The 26,822-nt window shown below is 36.4% G+C and overlaps 1 protein-coding gene across 1 annotated transcript; it reads left to right on the forward strand.

Annotated features, from left to right (window-relative positions):
• The first annotated feature begins 1,015 nt into the window (after window positions 1–1,015).
• olfml2a (olfactomedin-like 2A) lies at window positions 1,016–25,793 on the forward strand. Its single transcript, XM_082188425.1, has 8 exons — window positions 1,016–1,352; window positions 17,704–17,967; window positions 19,139–19,246; window positions 19,330–19,509; window positions 20,243–20,510; window positions 21,925–22,173; window positions 23,747–23,932; window positions 24,522–25,793. The coding sequence occupies exons 1-8, from the start codon at window positions 1,284–1,286 to the stop codon at window positions 25,124–25,126; spliced, it is 1,929 nt and encodes a 642-aa protein (XP_082044551.1). The 5' UTR covers window positions 1,016–1,283; the 3' UTR covers window positions 25,127–25,793.
• The last annotated feature ends 1,029 nt before the right edge of the window (window positions 25,794–26,822 follow it).

Here is a 26,822-nt window from a genome sequence, read left to right on the forward strand (position 1 = left end):
TTAAAATTGATTTTTTTTTTCTGAAAGAGAATAGATAGCCTATGCTTTTCTTATCAACACTTTACAGTTACACTTTATTTTAGGGTGACTGTGTTACAGTGTCATTTTACATTTAAGTACTGAGTAAAAATAATTAACTACATGTACTACTCTATAGGATGAGGGTTTGGTTTAGGGTTAGTTGCATGTAATTATGCATTATTTATAGTTATTGTACAGTAACTACATGTAACATGTGTTACCAGAAAACTGTAAAATAAAGTGTTAACCACTTTACATAAGGTAGCATGACTTGTGTTAACATCAGTTTATGAAAAATGGCCTATAGCATTTATCAATCTTTGTTAATTACAACATTTACCAACAGATTCAACAAAAGTCGTATCTATTAATAGCCTATTATTTAATGGACCTAAATGAACATGAAATAACCATGAACAGTTGCATTTTCATTAGCTAACTATTTTTAATAACTTAACGAAGATTAATAAACATTGAAACAAATGTATTGTTCGTTAGTTATGTTAGTTAATGCATTGTAGTTAAAGAACCATAAGCACTTCTAACATGTCTGGTACATTTAAAAACACTTTATTTACACCATATTTTAAGCACACGAGATGTTCCCGTCATAATTGTAATATCATTATTAACCGAAAGAGGGCGCTAGACAACAGCCAAAACTTAACCTGAAGGTTGATTTACGTTGCCCATTATTATTTGTCACTGAAAATATAAACTATATAATACTAACATTAATAATATCGATACGATTATTATAAATAAGAACAATATGAAACATAAAAATGAGAGGTTTTGTATCTAGCATCAACCACAAAGGCAACTTACGCATAACTTTTTATTATAGAAATATAATTATAGTGGTCAGCGGTGACTTTTAAAAGATTTACAAATACGCTCAAAACACAAATGTCCTTGTGGCACAGAAGTGGTGCCAGTGTTTCCCCTCCTTGCACTGGCACAGACCGCGTGTCCGAGATGGGGATGATGATGATGATGGTGGTGGGGGTGTGCGCGCGTTTATCACAGATCTGCGCGGAGCAAAGCTCGAGCTCGAACTGCTGCTTATACTGAAGTTGCGCGTCACAACATACACAACTCTGCATGGCACCGACCTGTAATCATGGAGCCGTAAACCTGTGTTCTAGCGGATCTAGGCTCATAATTCCAGGCTGAGGATACAGGTGCTTTCAGAGACGCCAAATCATATCATCAGGTGGAAGGTGTGCATTAAAAAAGGGACTTGGGTTAGTTAATGAAAAATGTGGATCTACGCAAGTATTTTAACATGTATGCTTCTTTTGGCCAGAGATGCAAGAGCTATGAATAAGGTAAGAGTTGTTTCATTTCGTTTTATTTTGAAAAACAAATAGCTACATTTTACGCACAGATTACGCACAGCTTGCTAAACACGATTTTGCAATAAACATGATTATTAGTATATGATCTCGTTTTAATTACTTGACAAGTGCATTTATCATCTGATTACTAGATTCGTTTGTCTTTAATATTGGCATGCCATTCGTTTGTTGCGCATGGTGTTTTTGGCAGAGTTGAAGACTGGACATCAAACCTCCAGCCAAATTATGAAGAACAGACAGTATTTTCTTGATTTTGCAATAGTGCTGGATCATGGGAGTGCCTGTATTTGTAGCATTCGTGAGATTTTGAAACGGACGTTCATCTGGGGATTGTGAAATGACGTGTCCTAATCAGCGTTAATGAAACGTGAAATTCCACGAGGTCAAATGCATAATGTTAATCTGACTTAATAAAAGGATTCTGAAGGAACATGCAATCTGTATTAAGTCATTATACACTACCGTTCACATGTCTGAGGTCAGTAAGTTGTATATAGGCCTGGGCTATATAATAATATTTCACAATATTTCTGTTTTACTGTATTTTTGATCAAGTAAATGCAGCCTTTGTGAGCATAAGAGAAAAACATAAAAAAAAATCTTACTAACCCGAAACTGTTGAACGGTAGGTCTATATTATATTATATTATATTATATTATATTATATTATATTATATTATATTATATTATATTATATTATTATTATATATATAACTTTTTATATTATTATATGAAGGCCCCGGTTTCATAGACAAGGTTTAAATCTAGTCCCAGACTAAAATGCATATTTGATATTTTTTAAATGAAAGAAACTATCACTGATTTTAAATCTTAAATGTCAGTTTCCATTGTTTTTTTCTCAAGATGCACACCAATAATGTTTTTTTCTTTTTTCTTTTTTTTCTAAGGCACGTTTATAAAAGCTTTCTTAAATGCCCTAATTGAACTAAGGTCTAATCCTGGCTTAATCTAAGCTCTTTCTGTGAAACCGGGCCTAGGTGTTAAATAATCGTTCTGGTGGCAAAGATACACTAGTCAGTTCCAGACTCCAGTCCTTGAATTTGATTGGCCAAGCGGCTTTCCAGGAATGCTGATGTTAAGTTCAAAGGCACTGGGATTTGCATCACTCGACTTGTCCGTGTTCACGGCGTTCCAGATCAGACTATGTTAGTGGTGCAACTGGATAGAAAAGCCCATATGGGAGAAGGGAGGTTTTCACAGTCAGACAGATCATTCAGGATAACTCAAACAACACTTAACAAATATGCTTTCTCACACAATCTCCCCTCCCAAAGCGGCATACAGGCAACATATTTTGGCACATATGCCTTGGCCTAAATTACTCCTGGCACTGCCAGAACATTCCAGTCTTTAATCCTTGAGATGGCATGGCAATATGATTTAATTGGCATTTTAGACCCCTGACCTTACTCTAAATCCAGTCCAGGCCTTTTAGGCTAAAACTGTGAGAACCGACCACAATGCAGCTTGCTTTGATAGTTTTAATGCACAGTGCACCTGCAAAACACCACACTGAGTTGTAAAGTAGCTGAAGTCTCTGTCAAAGCTCCCTAATGTATTTATTTTGCTCTGTTTGTCCCTGTTTTAGACTCAGATGAGTCAGTGTATCAAACCTCAGCTGTGTTAACAGTGCAACTGAGGCTGCGATTACAACCAGAGACAGATGTCCCTCAATAACGTTTTTGGACAGACAGCACAGCCGTCATTTCCTCAGAAAACCATGACATTTGTTTTAAAACTGACCCTGATAGGGTGTGTGAGTGTGTTTTGGGCTTGGTGCCTAGTATGGTAATTGGAGTCGAGTTCTGCTGGGGTTAAAAACAATATATGTCTGCTTACACAGCTGTAGCACTTAAGAACAGCCCTGTCGGTCCCACAGAAACATGCCCTACCCTCTTATGACTGGGTGTGAGTGTGTGTATGAGAGAGAGAGAGAGAGAGGTCTTGACTCATTGTAAATGATAGTCACCAACTCAGTAACCCTAACTAATTGTGTTATGTTGCGAATTTTTTTAAAACGTCTTTGTCGTTGGTTAAATGTGTGAAAAGGTGAGGAGGTTAAAACAGCATTGGTGGCAGGGCTATGTTAACAAAAACCTGTTATGTGGGATAATTAGCTGAACATTTTGTAAAAACCACAAATCTGCGTGTTAAAAAAAGCTCAAACTGAAGAGCCAAGAGAATGTGTTTGTTCTTTAGACTTTTATCTGTCGCCTAGTATAGAGGGTTGATGAACTTTTGTTGCATTTTCAAGAACATGTTTGATGGAATAACTTATTTGGTAAAAAAAATAAAAATAAATTCAAGCAAAAACTGTAATTCATTCTAAGTGTCTAAGTGTCTAACTGTCTAAGTGTTAGTCTAAGTGTCTAACTGTCTAAGTGTTAGTCTAAGTGTCTAACTTAAACTAAAACTAGGCTATTTCAAATTCATTTTCAGTAATTAAAATAAACCTGAAATGAAATATAATGAAAAGCTAAAAAAATAAAATAAAACGAACTGAAATAAATAAGTTGAAGTTGAAGTCCTTAAATGAATAAAACTGGAAAAAAAGAAGAAAAAAATCAATCAAAAAGTTGTTAAAAATAAAAGCAATTTAAATGTTAATAAATGCTATAATTGCAATTAATACTAAAATAATACTGGAGAATACACATCTCAATTATGATTAAAAAAGCAATATACAGTATATATATATATATATATATATATATATATATATATATATATATATATATATATATATATATAGATATACATACAGTATATATATATATATATATATATATATATATATATATTAAAATACATTTTAATGTATTTAAAATTAATTATTAAATACAGACAAAAAAGCATCATGTCATTGATAATAAAAACAAGGTTTGTAGTCACTAGAGTAGATTTGTCATGGCAGTGATTTCAAATACATTTTTTATTTAAATACATACTATTTAACATTAAACATAAAATATACTATCATTAGCACATTATGGCATAAATGAATACTGATCTTGGAAATGATGCACAGAGAGACAAAGATGGAGGAATGAAGAATTATAGGGTTGATGCTAAAACAGAAGAAAAAGTCTATCGGTTGTAGTTTCTATACCTCACACAATGCCAATCAAAGGCTCAAGCAGTTCCTGTTTATGAAACTGTCGTAACACTTCTACCACAAGATTTAAACTAGGAGTAACCGGGAACATCTGTGTCCCATTTAATGCGTCACATCTTTTACCGAGCCGTCACGGTAATGATGGCCATCATAGCTGAAGGGCTGTCATATTTTTATCCAGACCAGACACTGAGCCTCAAAACGCTGCAACAATGCCAATATTCTTTTATATAGACCTTTACATAAGAGTTGATCTTTGTGTGGTGAGCAAGATCTGGACCTTTGGTGGCCCTTCTGTTGGCAGCTACTGACCATCCAGCACTATTATAACTCATGGTCTGCCACAGCAGATGATGTTTGGTTAATGTTTATTTGCCAGCATGAACCTGGGCTATTTGCAGCATATTTGCGTAAAACATTTGGGTTTCTCGACATTCATTTTCAAGTGCTTTCTGCACTCTCTGTTAAATCAACAAACGATTGTAGTTTTTTGATGTTCGCTTTGAACAGATGGGGTTTGGAAGTAAAAACTCTTTAAAGACAGACCTACAAGGTTGTTGATCGATGATATTTGCTTCTGTTGAAGCTGTCAGTCCGCATTATTTCAACTTATTTTTTTTTACAAAATTCATTGTGAAAAACTGCATTACCCATGATGCTCTACAGACAATTCCACCAATCAGAGAGCCGCCACAAGCAAAATGCACTAGATGTAATCAATATTTTTAAATTAATAGTTTAATATTTCTCCATCGTTTTTTTTTTTTAATTCAGTTATGTTGTACGCAAAGCTTCATGGGATTGTAGTTCTTTCCTAAAGCCGTTGAGTACACAGTCTTGTACCTTTGTATTTTTGTCCGGTTTTCAAATACGTTTTTGCTTCAAATCAAAGTTTGTAGTGTTGTGATTCTCCTCAGCTGATTTTATTGGTTCATGGCTTATAATACTTTAATAAAGACTTTTTAACCCTGTGGGAGTATTGAATGGAAAAAATACTTCCGGAACCAGCGCCGCTGAAATAGTGGGCGGGCACTGTTGCACTCTATAGAACAGATAGTTCTGACTCTAAATTCTGATTGGATAAGCCGTGTTCAAAGCCAATGCGCATTCTATTTTAATGCAGCAAGTTGCCTGGAAACCATAAAAAGCATACACACTACATAAACAGCATTAGAATAATGAACCATGGGTGTGTCTCAATTGGTTCCAGGCAGTCAGAAGTTCGCTGAAACATTGCTCCATTCAAATTTCCTCAATGCACTTTAAAAACTAGTGATCATGCTCAGATGCATGATAAACAAAAGTCATACAAATCAAATCATAACAAATCAAATAGGAAGTGTTATAGCATTGTTGATACTAATTAACTGATGTTTTAATGCACAAATTACGTAATCGTTTTGAAAACTGAGTCATCAGTGCCTCAATGATTAGTGTATAAAACCTTTCTGGTGCCTGAATTCATGTTCATACCATACAGGGTAAACATCACTCATTTGATCTCAAGAGGCGCAGTAGCATATGACGCTTGAGACTACGGTCTTTAGTGTCCTTGTTAGCGCGCCTGCCTTCCATGCTGGAGTCCCGCTCTGAGCGGGGCAAGTAGAACTGGAGGGGTTACACTAGGTGGAGACACATCATATATTACTTGGCAAAAGAGCTGGTGATGCTGGTTACACTTTATTGAACCATTGGTGGTTTTTATTAAAGGAACACGCCGACTTTTTGGGACTTTAGCTTATTCACCGTATCCCCCAGAGTTAGATAAGTCCATACATACCCTTTTCATCTCCGTGCGTGCCGTAACTCTTTCTGACGCACCCACCGCTAGCCTAGCTTAGCACAAAGACTGGAGGTAAACGGCTCCAGCTAGCATACTGCTCCCAATAAGTAACAGAATAGCGCCAACATTTGAGATGAAAAGGGTATGTATGGACTTATCTAACTCTGGGGGATACGGTGAATAAGCTAAAGTCCCAAAAAGTCGGCGTGTTCCTTTAAATTTACCCTGTCCCAAATGGTACACTTCATATACACTTGCGGTCTTGTGGACTTACAATGGACGCCGTAGGCATGTATCCGTTAAGTCCACAAGACCATGAGTATTCTAGCTGTCATTTTGGGTTTCAGAAGGGTGTGAAACCCCTTTGTGACCATTATTCGCACTCGATGCTCAGAGTAAGATCTTAGGGTTCCATTTGGGACAGGGCCAATGCTGTTGCTGTCACAAAGAAGAGCAAAACAACGTTGCCTCATGTCTAAGAACACCTGGTGCCTGTGGTAAAATCACTGTAACCCATGGCCTTTATTGCGTTAATGCTATGCTTTTATCCTCAAATTAAATTTTGATATCTTGAAATTAGGAGAGAGGCAAATAATCCCTTGTGAAAAAGTAGTGATCTTAAAGGGATAGTTCACTTTGAAATAAAATTTTGGTATGTTTTAGCTTACCTCAAGGGCATCCAAGATGTAGGTGTCTTTTTTTTCCGCAGTAGTTTCAATTTTGATATTTTTAGGTCAAACCGTTCTTGTCTGTCAGTCATATAATGCAGGTCTATGGTCACTGTCTCAAAGAGCATGCACAGAGTCCAAATTAAAACAATTCCCCGTCGTCCAAATTAAACAATTCCCCATCGTAAGTACACATTGATGGCCTAAGACACGAAACGAGCGGTTTGTGTGAGAAAACGAACAGTATTTATATCGTTGTTACCTCTTGTACACAGCCACGTCCAAGTGATCTGAGGGCGCGGGCGGGTATAGATATATACACTAGATGTCGCCTTGGCTACGGTTTTGTTCCAATGAACTGCAGTAGCCAATGCGACTTCTATTGTATATAACTATACCCGCCCGCGCCCTCAGATCACTTGGACGTGGCTGTGTACAAGAGGTAAAAACGATATAAATACTGTTAGTTTTCTCACATAAACCGCTCGTTTCGTGTCTTAGGCCATCAATGTGTACTTACGATGGGGAATTGTTTAATTTGGACGATGGGGAATTGTTTTAATTTGGACTCTGTGCATGCTCTTTGAGACAGTGACCATAGACCTGCATTATATGACTGACAGACAAGAACGGTTTGACCTAAAAATATCAAAATTGAAACTACTGCGGAAAAAAAGACACCTACATCTTGGATGCCCTTAAGGTAAGCTAAAACATACCAAAGTTTAATTTCAAAGTGAACTATCCCTTTAATTGTATTAAATGTGCACTAGGCCTACTTTAAATCCTGAAAAAATATATATTTGCAGATAGCATTTGTTGTGCTTTAAAGAAGTACACTTATTTTGATGTGTTCACCATACTAAAGTACATGTAAACTTGATTATAATTTGTACTTGTTTTATTCAATATTACATTTAAAGTTAATATATTTTATAATATACGTATACATCATTACAAATGTCCAATTACAAATATATTTAAAAAACATGACATTTCAACAGATATTACATTAAAATCTATATTAGTTTACCATAAATGCTTATTAGTTTACCATAATGTCAGTACATTCAGCAGTACACTTTTACCAAAGACAATGGAAGAAATTATGAAATGAATTATGAAATTGAAGTACTACTCAAAAACACTTAAGTTCAAGTAATTGCATTTAAATGTAAAACTATGATACATTTTTATTTAATTGCAATTAACATGCAATTAAGTGTCGGAAAAACAACACATTCCGTTCGCACAAGTATATTCTTTTATTGCCATAAAAAGTACTATTTTTTAAAGTATGCTAAAGTGTAGGCTATTTCTTTTCACAAGGGGACACAAACATGCAATGATTACATGTACTAAAACCTTAAAAGAATGAAGAAATCGTGAAAATACTGATATCATTATCATCAGTTTGATGTGAAAAAAAAAAAAAAGCTTGTGTTATTATTCGCATTGAATGAAATCACCGTATCTGAGATGCAGTCTGATTCTGTTAAGCGTGAACCATCTGTTTGTCTTCCTCGGCCAGAACGTCTCGCATCTCTTGGCTGTGCTGAGAGCATGAAGAGTTTGAGGTTCAGAGAGAGCTGTGACACATAAACACACTCATCTGGAATGTAGCTGTGTGTCCCCAAAATCAACAAGTGCTCACTAAACTAGTTTGGGGCTAATTGACACGTCTGTCCTAATAGCATGTGTGTGTCTGTGTGTGTTCTGTTGGAATGGAGTGATGGAGAGGTCTGTGTCTTCAGATCTAGATTCATTATTTTGTCAAGTGTCTTTAAGGCTGTGATAACCGCAGTTGATTCAAGTAATACAATACTTCTGCACTGATAGGATATGTTACGACATTGATTTATTATCAGACTTTTGTGACCCCGGGAACACCACCCAGACTCTCAACTAACACGGGATTAGATTGTCTTGGTATGCTAATGTTGACTCTTTCGCCATGTCCTTGATTCATCAGGTCATCGTACTGACAGAAAGATGTCAAGATACGCCATATAGAAAAGAAAGATTTAAATTTCATGACAGAAGCAACCAATTCATCCAACAATGATAGAATAGTCTAGATAGAATAGATAAATAGTTATTTTTAGTTCAATCTTTTAAACCAAATTATCAGTATTCACCAGAATATAACCTTTTTAGCCACAGATAAATTGTATTACTATATTTTTTTTTTTCTGATATGATATGATATATATATATACACATATATACATACATATATATATATATATATACACACACACACAACTGTTAAAAAGTTTAGGTTTAAAAAAAAGAAATTAAGAATTGATCAAATGTGACAGTAAAGACGATTTATGTTTCAAATAAATGCTATTATTTTGACCTTTCTATTAAATTCTATAAAGGAATCATGAAAAAAATCACGGTTTCCACAAAAATATTAAGCAGCACAACTGTTTTCAACATTGATAATAATTTAAAAATATATAAATTGAGCAGCAAATCAGCATATTAGAATAATTTCTGAAGACAGTGAAGGATCATGCTGAATTTTTATTATTATAATTTTTTTTTATCTTATTATTTGTTTTGCAGAATAATGAAGGCACACTTGATATGAAGCGTGACCCTGGTGCACATCAAAGAAATGTATCTTTGAAATTTCAGAATGCTCTAGACAGTTCCACGTGTTTTTTTAAGTGTGGGATCATCTTGAATTCTAGCCATAAACTTGCTTTATTGTTGTTTCAAAGCACTAGATTAAAGGGAAAAGATGAGCCGGCCATTGACAACACCTCATTGAAACAGAGATCAGACTCATAACCTGAACTACTTCACCAGGCATGGGGTTATTAGGTTAAGAGGCCTTTTCAGGAAAGCGGCCAATGTTGACAACTGCTCCTGCCAAGTATTTTTGGAAAAACAACTATCTTATCTCAGGACAGCAGCCCATTCCCTGTTTGGTCAGACTGAGGTACTCTGGTACAGTTAGACCAAATGTCAGTGTAGCAGGTTTAGATAACAAATGTGTTTGTTTGCATGACCTGAAACAGTTGGAATGCTGTTTGTTTAATTGATTAGACCTAAATCTGTGTGGTTAAGACCCCGTTTTAATGTGCACGTAGTTAATTTAGTGGTTAATTTATATTGAAGTAAAATAATGACACATATATTTAAATATACAGCTTAAATGTATAACCATGCTGAATTTCACAAAAGAGTCGTTGTTTGGATTTAAAGAGGCAAATGCTTAAGAATCTATGATTAGATTATTAGTGCAGTAATTATTATGTTTCTAGCATAATGTTATATGTTTCGACAATGCAAGAGTCAAGCACTCTGTAAAGTCTCCTCCAGCACATCCCAAAGACTTTCAATGAATTTAAGCCTGGACTCTATTGAATCTTGTTTCCTCCACAGAATAAAAAATAAAAAAAGGTAATTGCTTTTCATCTCACAATTCTGACTTTTTTCTCTCACAATTGTGAGTTTACATCTTGCAGTTCTGACTATTTATTTCAGAATTGCGTGATATAAAGTCAGAATTGCATGATATAAAGTCTCAATTGCGTGTTATAAAGTCAGAATTGTGAGATATAAACTTGCAATTCTGATGAAAAAAAGTCAGTATTTTTTTCCTTAGAATTGGACTTCATGGAGTAACTCGCAATTGCGAGTTTATATCTCACAATTCTGAGAAAATATGTGAAAATTGCGTGGTTTTTTTTGTAAGAATTGCGAGATATAAACTCCCCATCGCGAAAAAAAGTCAGAATTTTAAAAAGTCAGTCTATTTCTCGCAATTGTGTTTATAACATGCAATTTTGTTTATATCTCGCAACTCTGACCTTATAACATGCGATAGTGAGTTTATATCTCGCAATTCTGACTTTATAACATGCGATTGTGAGTTTATATCTCGCAATTCTGACTTTATAACATGCGATTGTGAGTTTATATCTCGCAATTCTGACTTTATAACATGCGATTGTGAGTTTATATCTCGCAATTCTGACTTTATAACATGCGATTGTGAGTTTATATCTCGCAATTCTGACTTTATAACATGCGATTGTGAGTTTATATCTCGCAACTCTGACTTTATAACATGCGATTGTGAGTTTATATCTCGCAATTCTGACTTTATAACATGCGATTGTGAGTTTATATCTCGCAATTCTGACTTTATAACATGCGATTGTGAGTTTATATCTCGCAACTCTGACTTTATAACATGCGATTGTGAGTTTATATCTCGCAATTCTGACTTTATAACATGCGATTGTGAGTTTATATCTCGCAATTCTGACTTTATAACATGCGATTGTGAGTTTATATCTCGCAATTCTGACTTTATAACATGCGATTGTGAGTTTATATCTCGCAATTCTGACTTTATAACATGCGATTGTGAGTTTATATCTCGCCACTCTGACTTTATAACATGCGATTGTGAGTTTATATCTCGCAATTCTGACTTTATAACATGCGATTGTGAGTTTATATCTCGCAACTCTGACTTTATAACATGCGATTGTGAGTTTATATCTCGCAATTCTGACTTTATAACATGCGATTGTGAGTTTATATCTCGCAACTCTGACTTTATAACATGCGATTGTGAGTTTATATCTCGCAATTCTGACTTTATAACATGCGATTGTGAGTTTATATCTCGCAATTCTGACTATAACATGCAATTGCGATTTATATCACGCAATTCTGACTTTATATCTCACAATTGTGAGAAATAAAGTCAGAATTGCGAGATGTAAACTCGCAATTGTGAGATAAAAAGTCGCAATTATCTTTTAAAAATGTTTTATTCTGTGGCGAAAATAAGTTTCCATAGGATTCAGAGGTCCCAATTCATGTGTGAAAATGATTCTTCATGCTCCCTCCCAACCATTCTTTCACAATTTGAGCCTGATGAATCTTGACATTGTCATCTGGAAATATGGCTATGATGTGTCTTCCTACATGGTCATTTAAGAAATGAAAAGCTACACACTCCTTCAATTATGGAGAACTTTTGTCAAACATATAACATGCTAGAAACATAATAATCACTGCAGTAATGATCCAATCATAGACTCTATTTAATTCCTACAAAGAACTGAGTATGCCTTGATGCCTGATGCACACACCAAAATGACCATAACACATTCTTTCATTCCAGTTAACAAGGGCTCTTATTGTCAAAGCCCACTAGGCCTTATAGACACTGCGTGTGTGTGAATATGTTTGCAAGTGTTGCTGGACTTTTCACCTAATTAACTCGTTTAGCCATTCTGGTAATTTCAACAGAGGATAAAATGTGTTTTTGAGAAGTTGGGCAAATTACTGTCAGATTAAATCTTTTTAATATCCCCTATCAGTCTGAGCTTACACAAAAGAACAGCAAAGCTTTATTAAAACCTTCCACTTCAAGCTGACAGCTCGGTTTCTGCGTGGCACCCCGTGTGCATTATTGTGTGGTTGTCATGGAACTACATGATTAAAGTCTCCACAAGGACTTGGACTTTAAGCCTTGTTAATAAGAGTCAGTCCAGGTAATTAACTGGCAACTACAAATGCATTTTAAGTCGTATTGGGATTCCCTGCCCATAATATGAATAATTTACTTGAAATTGTAATAACTACATTTAATCATCTGGCAGATGTTTCTGGTTCTGATGTAAATTATTATTTAAAGATATAAATACACATTTGATTGAATATTGGCAATATATGGCCAAACGGTCATACACAGTCTACTTACGCCTACAGCGCAACTTACGCAACTTATGACTTCAGAAGTAGCGTAGTGCGTCATGGCACAGCATAAATATCAGCAGTACGTCGCATTACTCACATAAGTTGTGCTTCAAATCCGTATGTTCGTTTGGCCGGAAGCTAGTTATTTTACTTTATAAAGTTTTATATGTAAAAGTATGGGGGATATGTAAAAACAAATATTGCATCACAATAAGTGTAATTGTGATTGTCAAAACATTTGGTAACTAAATAGAATTTTATGAAGTTTAGTGATAACATGTTACAATGTTTACATTGTACAATGACTGGTAGGATACAGTTTTTATTATTGCTTGACAAAAATGTCAAGATTTCAATTCCATTCTTTTTGATTTTGATTCAATATTGACTACTTTGGATACATGTTTATTTTACATTTTATTAAAAAAAATAATCTCACCTAATGCTGTAAACATAGAGGGCCCAATCTGCTGGTATTATTAAAGGTTAAAAATAACAAATGAAATTAAATATAATGCAGTTTTTGTTATAATAACAATTATTTAATGACATAAGTAAAAATATAATAAATATGTAATATAGTGCTCAGCAAAATCTCCTCTCTAGCTATTTTTTCTATTCAATTAACATGCTATGGTCATTAAATGGCTTTCCTGAGGTAAATGTAACGTTATGTGACATAATTGTTCTCCTGCTATTATATATTGACCTCTTTCCGTGGTTGAAAAACACTAATTGGTCGATATTATGTATACTTTCGGTAAGTTGTACTGCATCTTTAAATAAAAAAGTAACAGATGATTGGTTCACGTGCACTTGAACTGAGGCGCTCAGCGATCTGTCACATCACATTTACAAGCGCCAAACGTATTTTTGTCTGAATTTCATAATAAAATTGACGGAATCTAAGAGCTGATAATTAGTTTAATATTAAAAGTACCTCTTTGCTCTGCAATTTTTCTGTGCGTGAGAAAATGGATGTGTGGCGTGAGAGCGTGTGAAAAGTGTCAATTGCGTGAGTCTCACGCTCAATGCGTGAGAGTTGGCAGCCCTGCGATTGTATTCGTCTGAAAGAAGAAAGTCATATACACCTAGGATGGCTTAAGGGTGAGTAAATCATGGGGTAATTTTCATTTTAAAGTGAACTATTCCTTTAAGGGGCGGCTCCTTTAAGGCTTGTCAGGAAATGGCCACTATTATGATTGGCTAACGTCTTTAGCCAATGTCTTGGCCAAAAAATATCCATATAAAACCTTTATTTACAGCAAAGCATTACAAAATAGTTTCCTTGTTCACAATGTAGCTGCTGTCAGATCCAATACAATTGGCTGCTTTATCTGTCAACAGTTTCTTTGCAAACAAACTCTCCATTACAATGTGCCGCGTTTACAAAACAATATGTTGTCAAATTCTCAGAACATTTACACCTCATATACATATAATATATACATATATATATATACATATTATCCTTCTAGGCCAGAGGTCTTCAATCCTGCTCCTGGAGAGCCACTGTCCTGCAAAGTTTAGTTCCAACCCTAATGAAACACACCTGAATCAGCTCATCAAGCTCTTCAGAATCACTTGAGTATTCAAAGGCAGGTGTGCTGAAGCAGGTTGGAACTAAACTCTGCAGGACAGTGGCTCTCCAGGAGCAGGAATGAAGACCTCTGTTCTAGGCGATCCCTGACACCATTAAAAGTAAACTATCCACTTGTTCATGACTCTGGTATATCCTTCTGAACTCTGTACAGAAATGAGCACATATGCAAATGTATTTGCCCCTGTGATGTCACAAGTCACACTATATGTAAACAAACCGTTTTTGGAGCGTGATTAAATAAATGCTTTGTTTATAACGAGGAGGATGTTTTAAGCTATAAAATTTGCAGTATATATTTGAATGGTATAAAGACATCTTATATGTCAAAAGAATAAGACAAATTTGATTTCTTATGTCATTACCCCTTTAATAAACGTTTGATTTTAATTGTAAAATGAAGGCAGCTTTGGGTAAAAGTCCCGAAAGAACCTATAGTAATACAGTTTAGGTTGGTTGATAGAGGTGATAGTGATATGGCCACAAAATGTGTCATCATATGCTATTGATATATAATTTTTATGTATTTATTTATTTATTTATTTTAATTCATAAGTAATATTTAAATACTCACCTTTCAAAACCTCTCAAGTAGTTATTCTTTCTTTCAATGTTTTTTTTATGGCATTTTTTCTCCAAGCTTTTGTCTAAAAAATGTATGATTCTCATGAGATGAAATGTTTAAATTACCTCAAAAAAATAAACCTTTAGACATTGCACATGATGACCTCATGGATCAGGACAATGTTACAGCACATAACAACAAACAGGTGTTTAGGTCTGTGGTGTCTTTTGTTGTTATTTATTGTTTTGAGAGAGAAAAAAACCCAAGAGTTCCTTTTACCCCGCTGAGCCTTTAGACCCATTATACCCGACTACGTGGCAGTTGCGAGATCAGACAAATGGATGTCTCAAAGACAGAGCGGATCTTATAATAAAGAATTTCGGAAAGGCTGAAATCTTTCACTGTTTGTAAGCAGTTCCATATGTGCTACGGCCGGGCATTTATAGAGACCTCTAAATCTCAGTACAGATAGAGGACAGGCCTGAGCTCTTTGGGCAAACAGTCAGAGAGCAAAAGGGCCAAGATGGAGGCGGAGCCTGATGTCATCAAATACAGCAGTTTTTTTTATATAGGGTCATACTGTCTTTACATATTAATGCCAACCAGAAAGGAATGTTTGAACGATGTACTAAAGCAGTCATTGAGACTATAGTGATCTTAAAGAGAAAGTTCTTAAAGAGATAATTCTGTCATCATTTCCTCACCCTTACGTTGTTCCAAACCAATTTTGGACCCCATTGACTTCCACTGTATACACATAAACAGTTGAAACATTCTTCAGAAAATCACTTTTGTGTTCCAAAGAAAAAAGAAAGCCATACAGATTTGGAACAACCGGGAACTTGGAACTTAAAGAGAAAGTTCTCTCAAAAATGATAATTCTGTCATCATTTTCTCACCCTTATGTTGTTCCAATCCAATTTTGGACCCCATTGACTTCCACTGTATACACATAAACAGTCGAAACGTTCTTAGAAAATCCCTGTTTGTGTTCCACAGAAGAAAGAAAGCCATAGAGGTTTGAAACAGGGTGAGTAAATAATTCATGTTTGGGTAGACTGTGCCTTTAAGAAAAAGCAGAGCTTCTCAATCAGTAGAGTGTTAGGCCACCTAATTCATATTCATGAGCCAAGGAAATAAGGTTTTGTAACTTTTCAGATCATTCTTACAACCCTGTCTTCAGTACATACTCAAAAGCAGCAGGTTGTTTTGGCAGCCTGAGGAAAAAAACAGCACATCTGTGCATCATTTACTACTTCTTTCTTAATTGTATGCCGTCATTGCGCTTTTGTCCGTTCTGTGGTTTCTTCCCCTGTGGCTTGACATATTCCTTTCGCTTTTACTGCTACTGTTCATGAGGCCGGATTTATTAGTGCTGTCGGCGTCAGGCAGGTATAACAAAGGCAAAAAGCTCCTCATCTTTTTGAAGTGCATGTGGTAGACGTCTCAGAAAGCACAGCACCATATATGGACAACCTCCATATTCAACAACACCTGGCTTTCATGATGCTTCATATCATTCCAATTATTGCTTTATGGCACTAATACATACTCTGTAAATGATATTCACATGTATCTCACTGGATGTCATGCAAGGCTGTTATTGAGAAATGAGAGAAGTTCTGTCAAACTGTGAGGTGCTTGCAGGATGTGGTTTAAAAACAAGTTGTTTATGGGAGAAGGTGCAAATCCACTCAGGTCCCATCACTGTGCTGAATTTATGGGAATCTCAAGCCCCAGGCCGTCTTCAAAGCCAGTGCCATGGTAAAAGCTATAGCGCTAACTCACAACAGATGTGTGCGTGTGAGAGAAAATAGTCGTTTTCTGTATCTTCTCCAAAGTTAGTAGTCTTGATTCATAAAAAGTAGATAGATTTTTATGTTTTGTGTAACTTGGAACTTCAGATAAGACTTTAAACGTATAGGCTATGTAAAATGGCACAGATCCATCAAGTAAAAGTATGTGTTTATGAAGGTCTGGTAGGGAGTTGAAATTGTGGGCAAGTGTTATAGGGCCTGGTAAAGTTTCACTGCAGTGGGTTCCTCACAGGCCAGAGTGTAACGGCTGATCACTTCCAGAGCATCAGGGTTCAAGCCGACAGACAAAGTCAGTTACGGTGAATTAAAGTGCAGAAAGACTTGAATCTGATGATTGAAGAGGGACGTGAAAGGGTTAAACTTGTTTTGTTCGCAATCGCATCACGTGTCATTCTGCTAACTCTTGAAGGATTTATGTTGATCTTCATGTTTAGGCTGGATGTGATAAGAATAATTCCATATTTTTTACACATAATTCCAAAAAAAATCATATACATGTTTACACCATATTATACGAATATGACAGTCATTCAAAAACAAGATAATGTGACAGATAAAATGTTTATAATGTTACAAAAGATTTCTATTTCAAATAAATGTTTTTCTTTTGAACTTTCTATTTATCAAGAATCCTTAAAATGTTTTATTAAGCAGCACAACTTGAATTGATAATAATAAGAAATGTTTCTTAAGCAGCAAATCATCATATAGAATGATTTCTGAAGGATCATGTGACACTGAAGACTGGAGTAATGATGCTGGAAATTAAGATTTGCCATCACAGAATTAAATTAAATGTGAAAATATATTCAAATGGAAAACAGTTATTTTAAATTGTAATAATATTTCACAATTTACTGTTTTACTGCAGCCTTGGTTGGTAACATAAGAGACTTCTTTCAAAAACATTACCAACCCTAAACTTTTGAATGGAATTGTATAAAAAGTTCTATTGTAAATGTGTTTTATATTTTTTCTTTGACGTTTGACTCTCTCACATTGTCTATCTCTGTCAGATTTTTGGTGAGCCGGAGCCGGTCCGGATGATATCTGAGGGTTCAGACTGCCGCTGTAAGTGTGTGATGCGGCCGCTGAGTATTGAGGCGTGCACGAGGCTCCGAGACGGAAGCTTGCGAGTGGATGATTTTTACACTGTGGAGACGGTGAGCTCAGGCTCTGACTGTAAATGTTCTTGCACGGCTCCTCCATCCTCACTCAACCCTTGTGAGAATGAATGGAGAACAGAAAAACTCAGGAAACAAGCTCCTGAACTACTCAAGGTAAAAAAAAAATTACAAAAAAAGATTTTGATATTTGACTTGATTTTTCAACTTGACTTTAGTTTAAAAGAATGTTCCAGTTACATGGCATTTTTAGTTAAGTTGCACTATAGCCACCAAACTGAAGTACATTTTTAAAAGAACTGAAATGGGGATTTGGATCATACCACCTCAACAAATCTGTTAAATTTCCATTCAATCAGTTATGAACCAAAAAGTAATGTTTTAAACACTATTTATTTAGACACATTTTAGTAACAGCATAATGGCAAAATAAAACACATTTAAATAAAATAAGCTCATATATTTAGTTTGACTTCCTGAGGTCTTACACACTTTACACAGTGTGTAAGACCATTACACGCATTACACACTTTGACATCAACTTTTTATGAAGGTTAACTTATTTTCATTTACCATTTTTATTTCCATGCTTACTTTGACATTTTTATGATTTTGAGGCCATCATTTGGCTTTTTTTTTTTCTTTTTTTTATGCTCTGGCCTTAGTGTGACATTTTTGAAGATGTTTAAGCCTTACTTTGATTTCATTTTTAAAATATTCATGCCTCAATTTGGCATTTTCAAGATGTTCAGACCTTAATTTGGTATTTTTAAAAGATGTTCATGCCTCAATTTGGCATTTTCAATATGTTCAGGCCTTAATTTGGCATTTTTTTAAGATGTTCAGACCTTAATTTGACATAAAAAAAAATTTATTCAGACATTAATCTGCCGTTTAAAAAAAAGAAGATGTTTAGGCCTTAACTTGGTCTTTTATGAAGCTGTTCAGGCCTTAATTTGACTTTTTTTTTATATTTAGGCCTGAATTTGTACCATATTCATCAAGAGGTGCCAAACGCAAAATAACCTCTCTACTGGGAGTCAAAAATGTTTTATGTTAATGGAAAGCATGGCACAGATGCTGTTGGTTACAACATAAAATAATATTGACCCCTCAACTGGTAAAAATAACAAAAAAACACATGGACAGAATTAGTTGTTTTTTTTCTAACTGAAAGTCAAAATGGTTTTCTGTGGTAATCAGCAGCATGATGCAGATGCTGTCCACAGTGCTCAAAAGAGCAGTGTCCAAGAGCCATAACGATATGGTTTTATATCGAATATTATATTGATTTAAAAACATTCTTTATTATCCTGTTTGTGTTTAGCTCCATTCCATGGTGGATCTGCTGGAAGGAACATTGTACAGTATGGATCTAATGAAGGTCCATGCCTACATGAACAAGGTTGTGTCTCAGATGAACACATTAGAAGAGGTAACCATCAGATTGTATATGAAAGATTCAAGCTTCAAGGAAATTGCCAGAAGTATGACACTGTTTTGATGATCTCTTCATAGACCATAAAGACAAACCTTACCAGGGAAAATGACTTTGTGAGAGACAGTGTAGTGAATCTGTCTAATCAGCTAAAGCGCTACGAGAACTACTCTGACATCATGGTGAGCATCAAGAAAGAGATCTCCAGCCTGGGACTGCAGCTGTTGCAGAAAGATGCAGCCTCTGACAGTAAAGCACAGGTAACACACGTGGCCCTATCATACAATGTGTTTTTTTGCTAGTTTCACCCCGCCGCAGGTTGTCATTTTCACGTCCTGCGCCACGTTGTTTAAATAGCTAATGCATTTGCGCCCATTTATGCGCCCATGGGCGTGCTGGTCTGAAAACGAGGTTTGTTCAGGCGCATTGTTGGCACGTTGCTATTTTGAGGCAAATTAAATATACTGCGCCATTGACCAACTGAAACCTGGTCTAAAGTCAATGCCGCAATATTTTTTTGTTATTTAAAGAGCGCATTAGTAATATGCACCTATAGGCGGGTCCAGAATGCGCATACACTTTGTCCCGTAGATGGTCTGCTTGCGCCCTTTAACCTCGCGCATGAGCATATCTGTTTCCTCGCTAGAAAAGCGTTTAGTTTTTCCACTTGCAAATTCCGCCATGTAAATAGCGAATCCGCCATGGCGCAAGCACAACTGGCTTTTAAAGGGAATTGGAGATGAGACTCTGATCGGTTTATTGTACATTATGCTTAAACACACCCATTACTCATTAAGAGAATAACCCTTTTAGACTCCCCCCGTCGTTAAACTAGCAAAAGTGGATTTGGACACGCCCTAAGTGCACTTGCGTCGTGCGCTTTAGACCATGCGCTTAGATCGTTAAAATATTGCCCACGGTTTCTCCAACACAATAGCACACACGCACAATTGCACAAGATCAGCCTTGTAATTCAAAACTTTATGATTCCAGGGCACAGAAAGTAAAAAGTCCAAGGAGGTCTTAAAACCACCCAACAAGAAACCCCCAGCTGTCAAACCTCCACCCAAACAGCCTAAAGAGAAACCTGTCAAGCCCAAGAAAGAGGCTCCTGCCAAAGCATCAAAACTTGTAAAGCCAGACCCCACCTCCAAAACCAAGACCTTAGTCCACCAGACGGGAGTCATCAGGGGGATCACATACTACAAAGCGTCCAGGACAGAGGACTCTGAATCACATTCAGCAGGGAGAGGAGAGAGAGGTATGGAGACCGTGCACATCACATCTGTGTTCAATTAATGTGTTAGTCACCTTAGTATAGTTCTACCAGGGCCGAACGCAACTGGCTTAACTGTGGGTGATAAAATGGGTAAAACACATCGTAGAGACTTGAGGATGAGATGTTTTGATTGGACCAGTAAGCAACTGTGCTGTGAATGCATGTGAAAATATGTTCATATTTATGTACTGCTTAGCTGAGTTTTAGGATAGTTGTTTGCAGCTGTACCCTTTTGTGACCCACGGCTTTGAGAATGCTACAGTGAACCTGCAAATAAAACATTGCAAGCAGAAAGTTGAGAGAAACATCTTATTGTTTATATTCCACAAACCTCTTTTAAGACTGGATCTCTGACATATTCTCTATAAAAAATCCTCCAAAATCCCTTTCCACTTATCTTATTCCTTGTTAAAACACTGTAGTAATTGTGAACACCAGAATAGCCCATGGTTAGGAAAATGGGTTTCCTTTTCATGAATCTGGACATGAAATCTACAGTATAGTCGTTTTATTAGTTTTGCTCTTGTTTTAAAGGGTTAGTTCACCCAAAAAATGAAAAGTCTATCATAATTTACTTTGGTATAGTGAACTATCTCTTTAAAGCAGGGTTTCTCAAACTCGGTCCTGGAGGGCCACTGTCCTGCACAGTTTAGCTCCAACCCTGATCGAACACACCTAGCTGTGAGTTTCTAGTGATCCTGAAGACATTGATTAGCTTGCTCAGGTGTGTTTGATCAGGGTTGGAGCTAAACTGTGCAGGACAGTGGCCCTCCAGGACCGAGTTTGAGAAACCCTGCTTTAAATGCATCTCTTGAGAGGCGGCAACAAACTTAAGTTATTTTAGTGAAAGGCTGGTCTGTATTTCTTTATTTCATCAGCAGTATCACCAATAACTTTCCTCTGGGATGAAATCATTTGCATTGCTGTCTAAAAAAACTTGACATGAATGGAAGTGAAAATAATCAAAAGTTTGTTGAGGTGTCCTAAACTATTACAGTAATGGCCCTGTGTCCTTGAATGACAGATGGCAGTGATGGTTGGTGTGTGTATTAATATCTGATGTACTCTCTCCTGCGCTCATGTCCATATGTTTAATGTTCCAGACGGTCCCACAGTGCAGGAAGAGAAAGCTCAGATTAGGGTCTCTCCACTGACATTGTCTTTACGGAGATCTGTTGTACATGGCATGAGATGAAATGGATTCAGTGTAGGAATGTCGAATCCAAGCATTGCAGGCAGAGACTGGGTTACAATGCAGGAAGTTTCTTCGAGTGCAACATCTCATTAATAATTCTTTTGATGTGAGGAATCTGAAATGCTTGGGGTAAAACTTTAGGCCAAGAGTTGTAATGTTCCTTTCAAACCCTCCCTGTCTTTCTCTTACTGCTCTTTTCAGAAAACCCAGCCAAAACCCACACTGGCCACCAAACCGAGGACAAAAGGGGCTCCGAGCTAGTCTTGGAAGCCTCTGAAATAACGTCGACTGTACCGCCAATAACAACCACCACTACGCTTGTTGCTGTGACAACAACAAGCACCACACTAGCAACCACCAGGGAAGTGCCAATCATGAATTCAACCCTGTCAACACCTGCTTCAGAGAAACCAATGGGCAGTGGAGGAAAGACGCATTTGCACAAAGCAGGTACAATTTATTTTGCCTAACCGAAGAAAGTTTTGCCACATCCAACTGTTGACTTCATCAATGCATTGGCACAGGGAGTCAATGGGGCTGTAATCATTAGGCGATAGGCTAAGTAAATCTGTGAGTCATCTGCATAGCTGTGGTAAGCAATTTGGTTCATTTTCATTATTTGGCTCATTGGGAGCATGTACTGGTTGAACAAGAGTGACGCAAGAATTGAGCCTTGAGGGACTCCGCATGTCATGGATATCCATTCAGACTTATGGTCACCTATACTCACATAATAATCTCTCCCTCCTAAGTATGACCTGAACCATTTTAGGACTATTCCAGAAAGCCAGACCCAGTTTTCCAGCCTGTCAAGAAGTATGTTGTGATCGACAGTGTCAAATGCAGCACTGAGGTCGAGTTGTACCAGAACTGATGTTTTGCCTGAATCACTATTTAAGCGAATATCATTTATTATCTTTATGAGCGCTGTCTCTGTGCTGTGGTGCGGTCGGAAACCAGATTGAAAATTGTCAAAGTATTCATTTGAGATTAGGAAGTTGTTCAGCTGATTGAAGACAACTTTTTCAATGATCTTGGCTCTGAAAGGAAGATTTGAGATCGGTCTGTAATTGCTCAATATGTTGCTATCCAGATTGCTCTTTTTCAGGAGGGGCTTGACAACTGCAGTTTTTAAGGGACTTTGGAAAAGTCCCAGAGAGAAATGAGGGGTTTACCACTTCTAGGAGAACTGCTTCTAAACAGTTTAACACACTTTTGAAAAAGGAGGTGGGGAGTGTGTCAAGGGCGCAGGTTGAAGTTTTAAGGTGCTGTACTCTTTCTTCCAAAATTTTAGCATTAATTTCTTTGAAATCGGACATAGCAACTTTCTGACAATGTGTTCTGATCTGTCTTACCTCAGTGTCACACGAGGATATGCTGATCGCCTTTCTGATATTTTAGATTGTCTCAGAGAAGAAGGAAGCAAACTCATCGCATTTGCTGTCTGAGAGCATTTCACTGGGAATCTGGCTTGGGGGGTTTGTTAGACTCTCTACACTAGCAAAAAGAGTGCGCGTGTTATTTGTGTTTCTGTTTATAATATTTGAGAAGAAAGTCTGTCTAGCTTTGCCTAGTTCCACATTGAAAGCATGAAGGCTGTATAGATGTTATAATGGACTACACGTTTTGTCTTCCGCCACATGCACTCAGCTTTTCTGCATTGCCTTTTCATATTTTGCACATGCGCAAAAGAACGATAAAAAAGACGCCACGCTGTTATACGGAAGTAAACACAGAGGACATTAAAGCAAGCGATTACATGTTAATTTATTGTGTGATCTGCCACGGAAACCAGCTAATTTAAACGCAGGCAATATAAAAAAACATTTATGTTTTGCTTGTATATAGAGCTGTCACATGTAATACTTGTCAGCTCTGACACATTAATGTCCTTCCACTGAATGCCTTTCGCAAACACGTCGGGAATGTAACATAAACATATATACACATATATACACGCACATTCTCTAGACTTTCATGGGATATGTGTAAAATGGAATTTTATGTATTATTATTTGAATAGGTAAATCTCTAGACTGCGAGGGCACCCTTGCTTCAGTGGAGATTCCAGAGAAGCATCACAGTTATGGACGGAATGAAGGAGCCTGGATGAAAGACCCAGTGGCCAAAGACAACAAGATCTATGTTACAAACTACTACTACGGCAATAACCTGGTGGAGTTCCGCAACCTGGAGAACTTCAAACAAGGTAAAAACAGTCAAAAACAAAGAGGGGTAAATTCATTAAACAACTGTGCACCTTTTCCATGGTAGTTTACAGCAGTAATTCTTGTTTGCTAATTATGTGCAATAAAATAGCACTGTACCTTAACTATTTGAATTGGTGAAATGTCTCTTTTTTATGTAAATTAGAGTATAGATCATCCCTAATTCACAAAAGTTTTACATTTTATTTTATTTTATTATGTTTTAGTCATACATGTTTTTTTGTGGCAGCAGTAATTGAATGATATAATGATTGATCATGGAGAAGAGCGCTAAAACCAGACATATAGCAAGACCATGGCATTTTTGAGAGCCAATTCAGTTGTCAGTATTGCAGTTTTGGGAGTCCTCAAAATCTGGCCTGCTACATGGAGAATCGCACTATGAAAAATGGCATTCAGCGAAAACTTAAGTACTGATTTGTAAAATTTCTTGAGAATTAGGTGTTAAAACAATGCAGGCAGTAATTTCCCCCATTATGGTTTGAGTTAATTGCAGTTGAGAATAGGTATGAGAATATTCATGATGGCCTTTATTGTGTAACTAATAACAAATTGTATCATAATCAATAGGTCGCTGGAGTAACCTCTACAAGCTTCCCTACAACTGGATAGGAACTGGTCATGTGGTCTACAACGGTGCCTTCTATTATAACAGAGCCTTCACCAAAAACATCATCAAATATGACTTGCGAATGCGCTACGTGGCAGCTTGGACTCAGCTTCATGATGCGGTCTACGAGGACACCACTCCCTGGAAATGGCGAGGCCATTCAGACATCGATTTCGCCGTAGACGAGAGTGGCCTCTGGGTGATCTACCCAGCGCTGGATTACGACTACTCCCAACACGAAGTCATCGTCATCAGCAAGCTGGACCCAAGCGACCTCTCCATGAAGAAGGAGACGACATGGAGGACTGGGCTGAAACGCAACTCGTATGGAAACTGCTTCATCGTGTGTGGCGTGCTGTACGCCATTGACGTCTACAACCAGAAAGAGGGCGAGATTTTGTACGCCTACGATACGCACACGAACACGGAGGCCGCTCCACGTTTGCCGTTCACAAATGAGTACGCCTTTGTGACCCAAGTGGACTACAATCCCAAAGATAAGGTGCTGTATGCATGGGACAATGGCCATCAGCTGACCTACAATGTTCACTTTGTTGGCCAATGAAGGTCCAAAATCTGATGCGGTGGGCGTTTTCGTAATTGGGCCTGGTGAATAAGGAAATACACCATTTATAGGAGCACATTGTTTTCTTTATTGGTATAATGATTGAGATGAGGTGTTAAAGTGAGTCAACGTTATTTGGGAATATATTTTTACCCTCAACTAAAGAGTTTAAGGACTTGCATGTCTCATTTTCTATGTAGTTCATTATCAGTCCCCAAACCTTTTACCACTGTAAATAGGGGTACAGTTAAGGATACTGAACAAGTATAAAGTGTAACCTGTTTTACACAGCTTTGTGCCATAATGTTTATTCATACATTCAAGATTTGCGAAATGTGTTGTGAAATCATTTAACAGCCAAATATCATTTAACTCTGTGCCAATCAAATTTTGGAGGGGTGGGATGTTAAATGTTATGTAAATGTCATTATTTTAGCTATTCATTTTGTAAAATATTAAATTCTCATTGTAAATATTTTGTGGTACAATATTCCTATTATGAAGCTCAGATTTATCATCCCCAGATATTTAAGATTGTAGTCACTCAATATAAGTGGTTACTTATGATTACTCCTGGATGAGTTACAATGTTTTGTATGTTGCATTTACAGTATGTGTCAAATTTCACATTTTGCGTAAAATAGTTCAAATAAACTTTCTAAAATCAGTTGCTGTGTTTTTACTTGATAACACACAATGTAATGTTATGCATTTTGCACTTCACTATGTGGTATACTGTATAATACAGTATGCAACCATACATAATTCAGATAAAATAAATCATTGTCACTTGACATACATCTCCCCATCTCCAGATGTCTGACATTTTAAAAATGTTGCAACATATGATTGAAGACATAGACATAGTGAGAAAAGTGGTAAAGGCATAGTGGGAAATAACTTTAGGTCAGAGTGTACAGTAAGATTTATATTTATGGATATTTATTTATTTTAGCCCTGTGTGAAAAAGCAGTACACTTTAGCAGTACTTAGTATGAAAATAATATACTTTAAAAGAATATACCTAAGCGCAAACTGAATGTAATGTGTTTTTTTTTTTTTTTTTTTTGGACAAAATTGCATGTTAATGGCAAATAAATAAAAATGTGTAATAAAAAGCAACAAAAATAATTCACAGGTAATCCATAAAGTTTTAAGAAAAATAAATATTATTATTGACAAAAAGGTATCCAAAAATACTGTTTAGCCAGAATTCCATAGGAAATGAATACGGGTCAAATTTGACCCCCTTTATGCATTCTTGTGGCCAAGAAAAATGAAAATTACATTGATGAGGGTCAGAAACAAGGTTTTTTTTGAAGAATTCATGGAATATCAAATAAATAAATCTTTTCAATGAAAAAATCTTTCAAAAATCACAGCATGCTGTCAACCCAATTTGACCCCCTTTATGCATTCTAGGGTTAAGAAACATAGTCAAGAAAGTGTATACTCTTTAAGTACACTTTAATTTCATATTATATTATTTTTGTACAAATTTGCTAGAATATTATTTTAAGATTTGAAGTACACTATACAAACGCATATTTAATTGCGCTTTTTCACCAGGGTGAATCCTATGAGTTAAAGAGTTCACCCCAAAATTATAATTATGTCATCATTTACTTACCTTCATTGTTCCAAATCTTTCTAGCTCATAAACCTAAAAGATGATAATTTGAGACACGTCTTGTGT

The sequence above is a fragment of the Leuciscus leuciscus genome, assembly GCF_965113295.1.
Source record: "Leuciscus leuciscus genome assembly, chromosome: 13".
Classification (NCBI taxonomy): domain Eukaryota; kingdom Metazoa; phylum Chordata; class Actinopteri; order Cypriniformes; family Leuciscidae; genus Leuciscus; species Leuciscus leuciscus.

What these genes read in the sequence shown, in the direction of transcription:
- olfml2a (XM_082188425.1), top strand. Translation starts at nt 1,284, where the DNA reads ATGTGGATCTACGCAAGTATTTTAACATGTATGCTTCTTTTGGCCAGA. An exon ending in ATGCAAGAGCTATGAATAAG is followed by an intron (nt 1,353 to 17,703) that starts GTAAGAGTTGTT and finishes TATCTCTGTCAG; the next exon opens with ATTTTTGGTGAGCCGGAGCC. An exon ending in AGCAGGGAGAGGAGAGAGAG is followed by an intron (nt 20,511 to 21,924) that starts GTATGGAGACCG and finishes TGCTCTTTTCAG; the next exon opens with AAAACCCAGCCAAAACCCAC.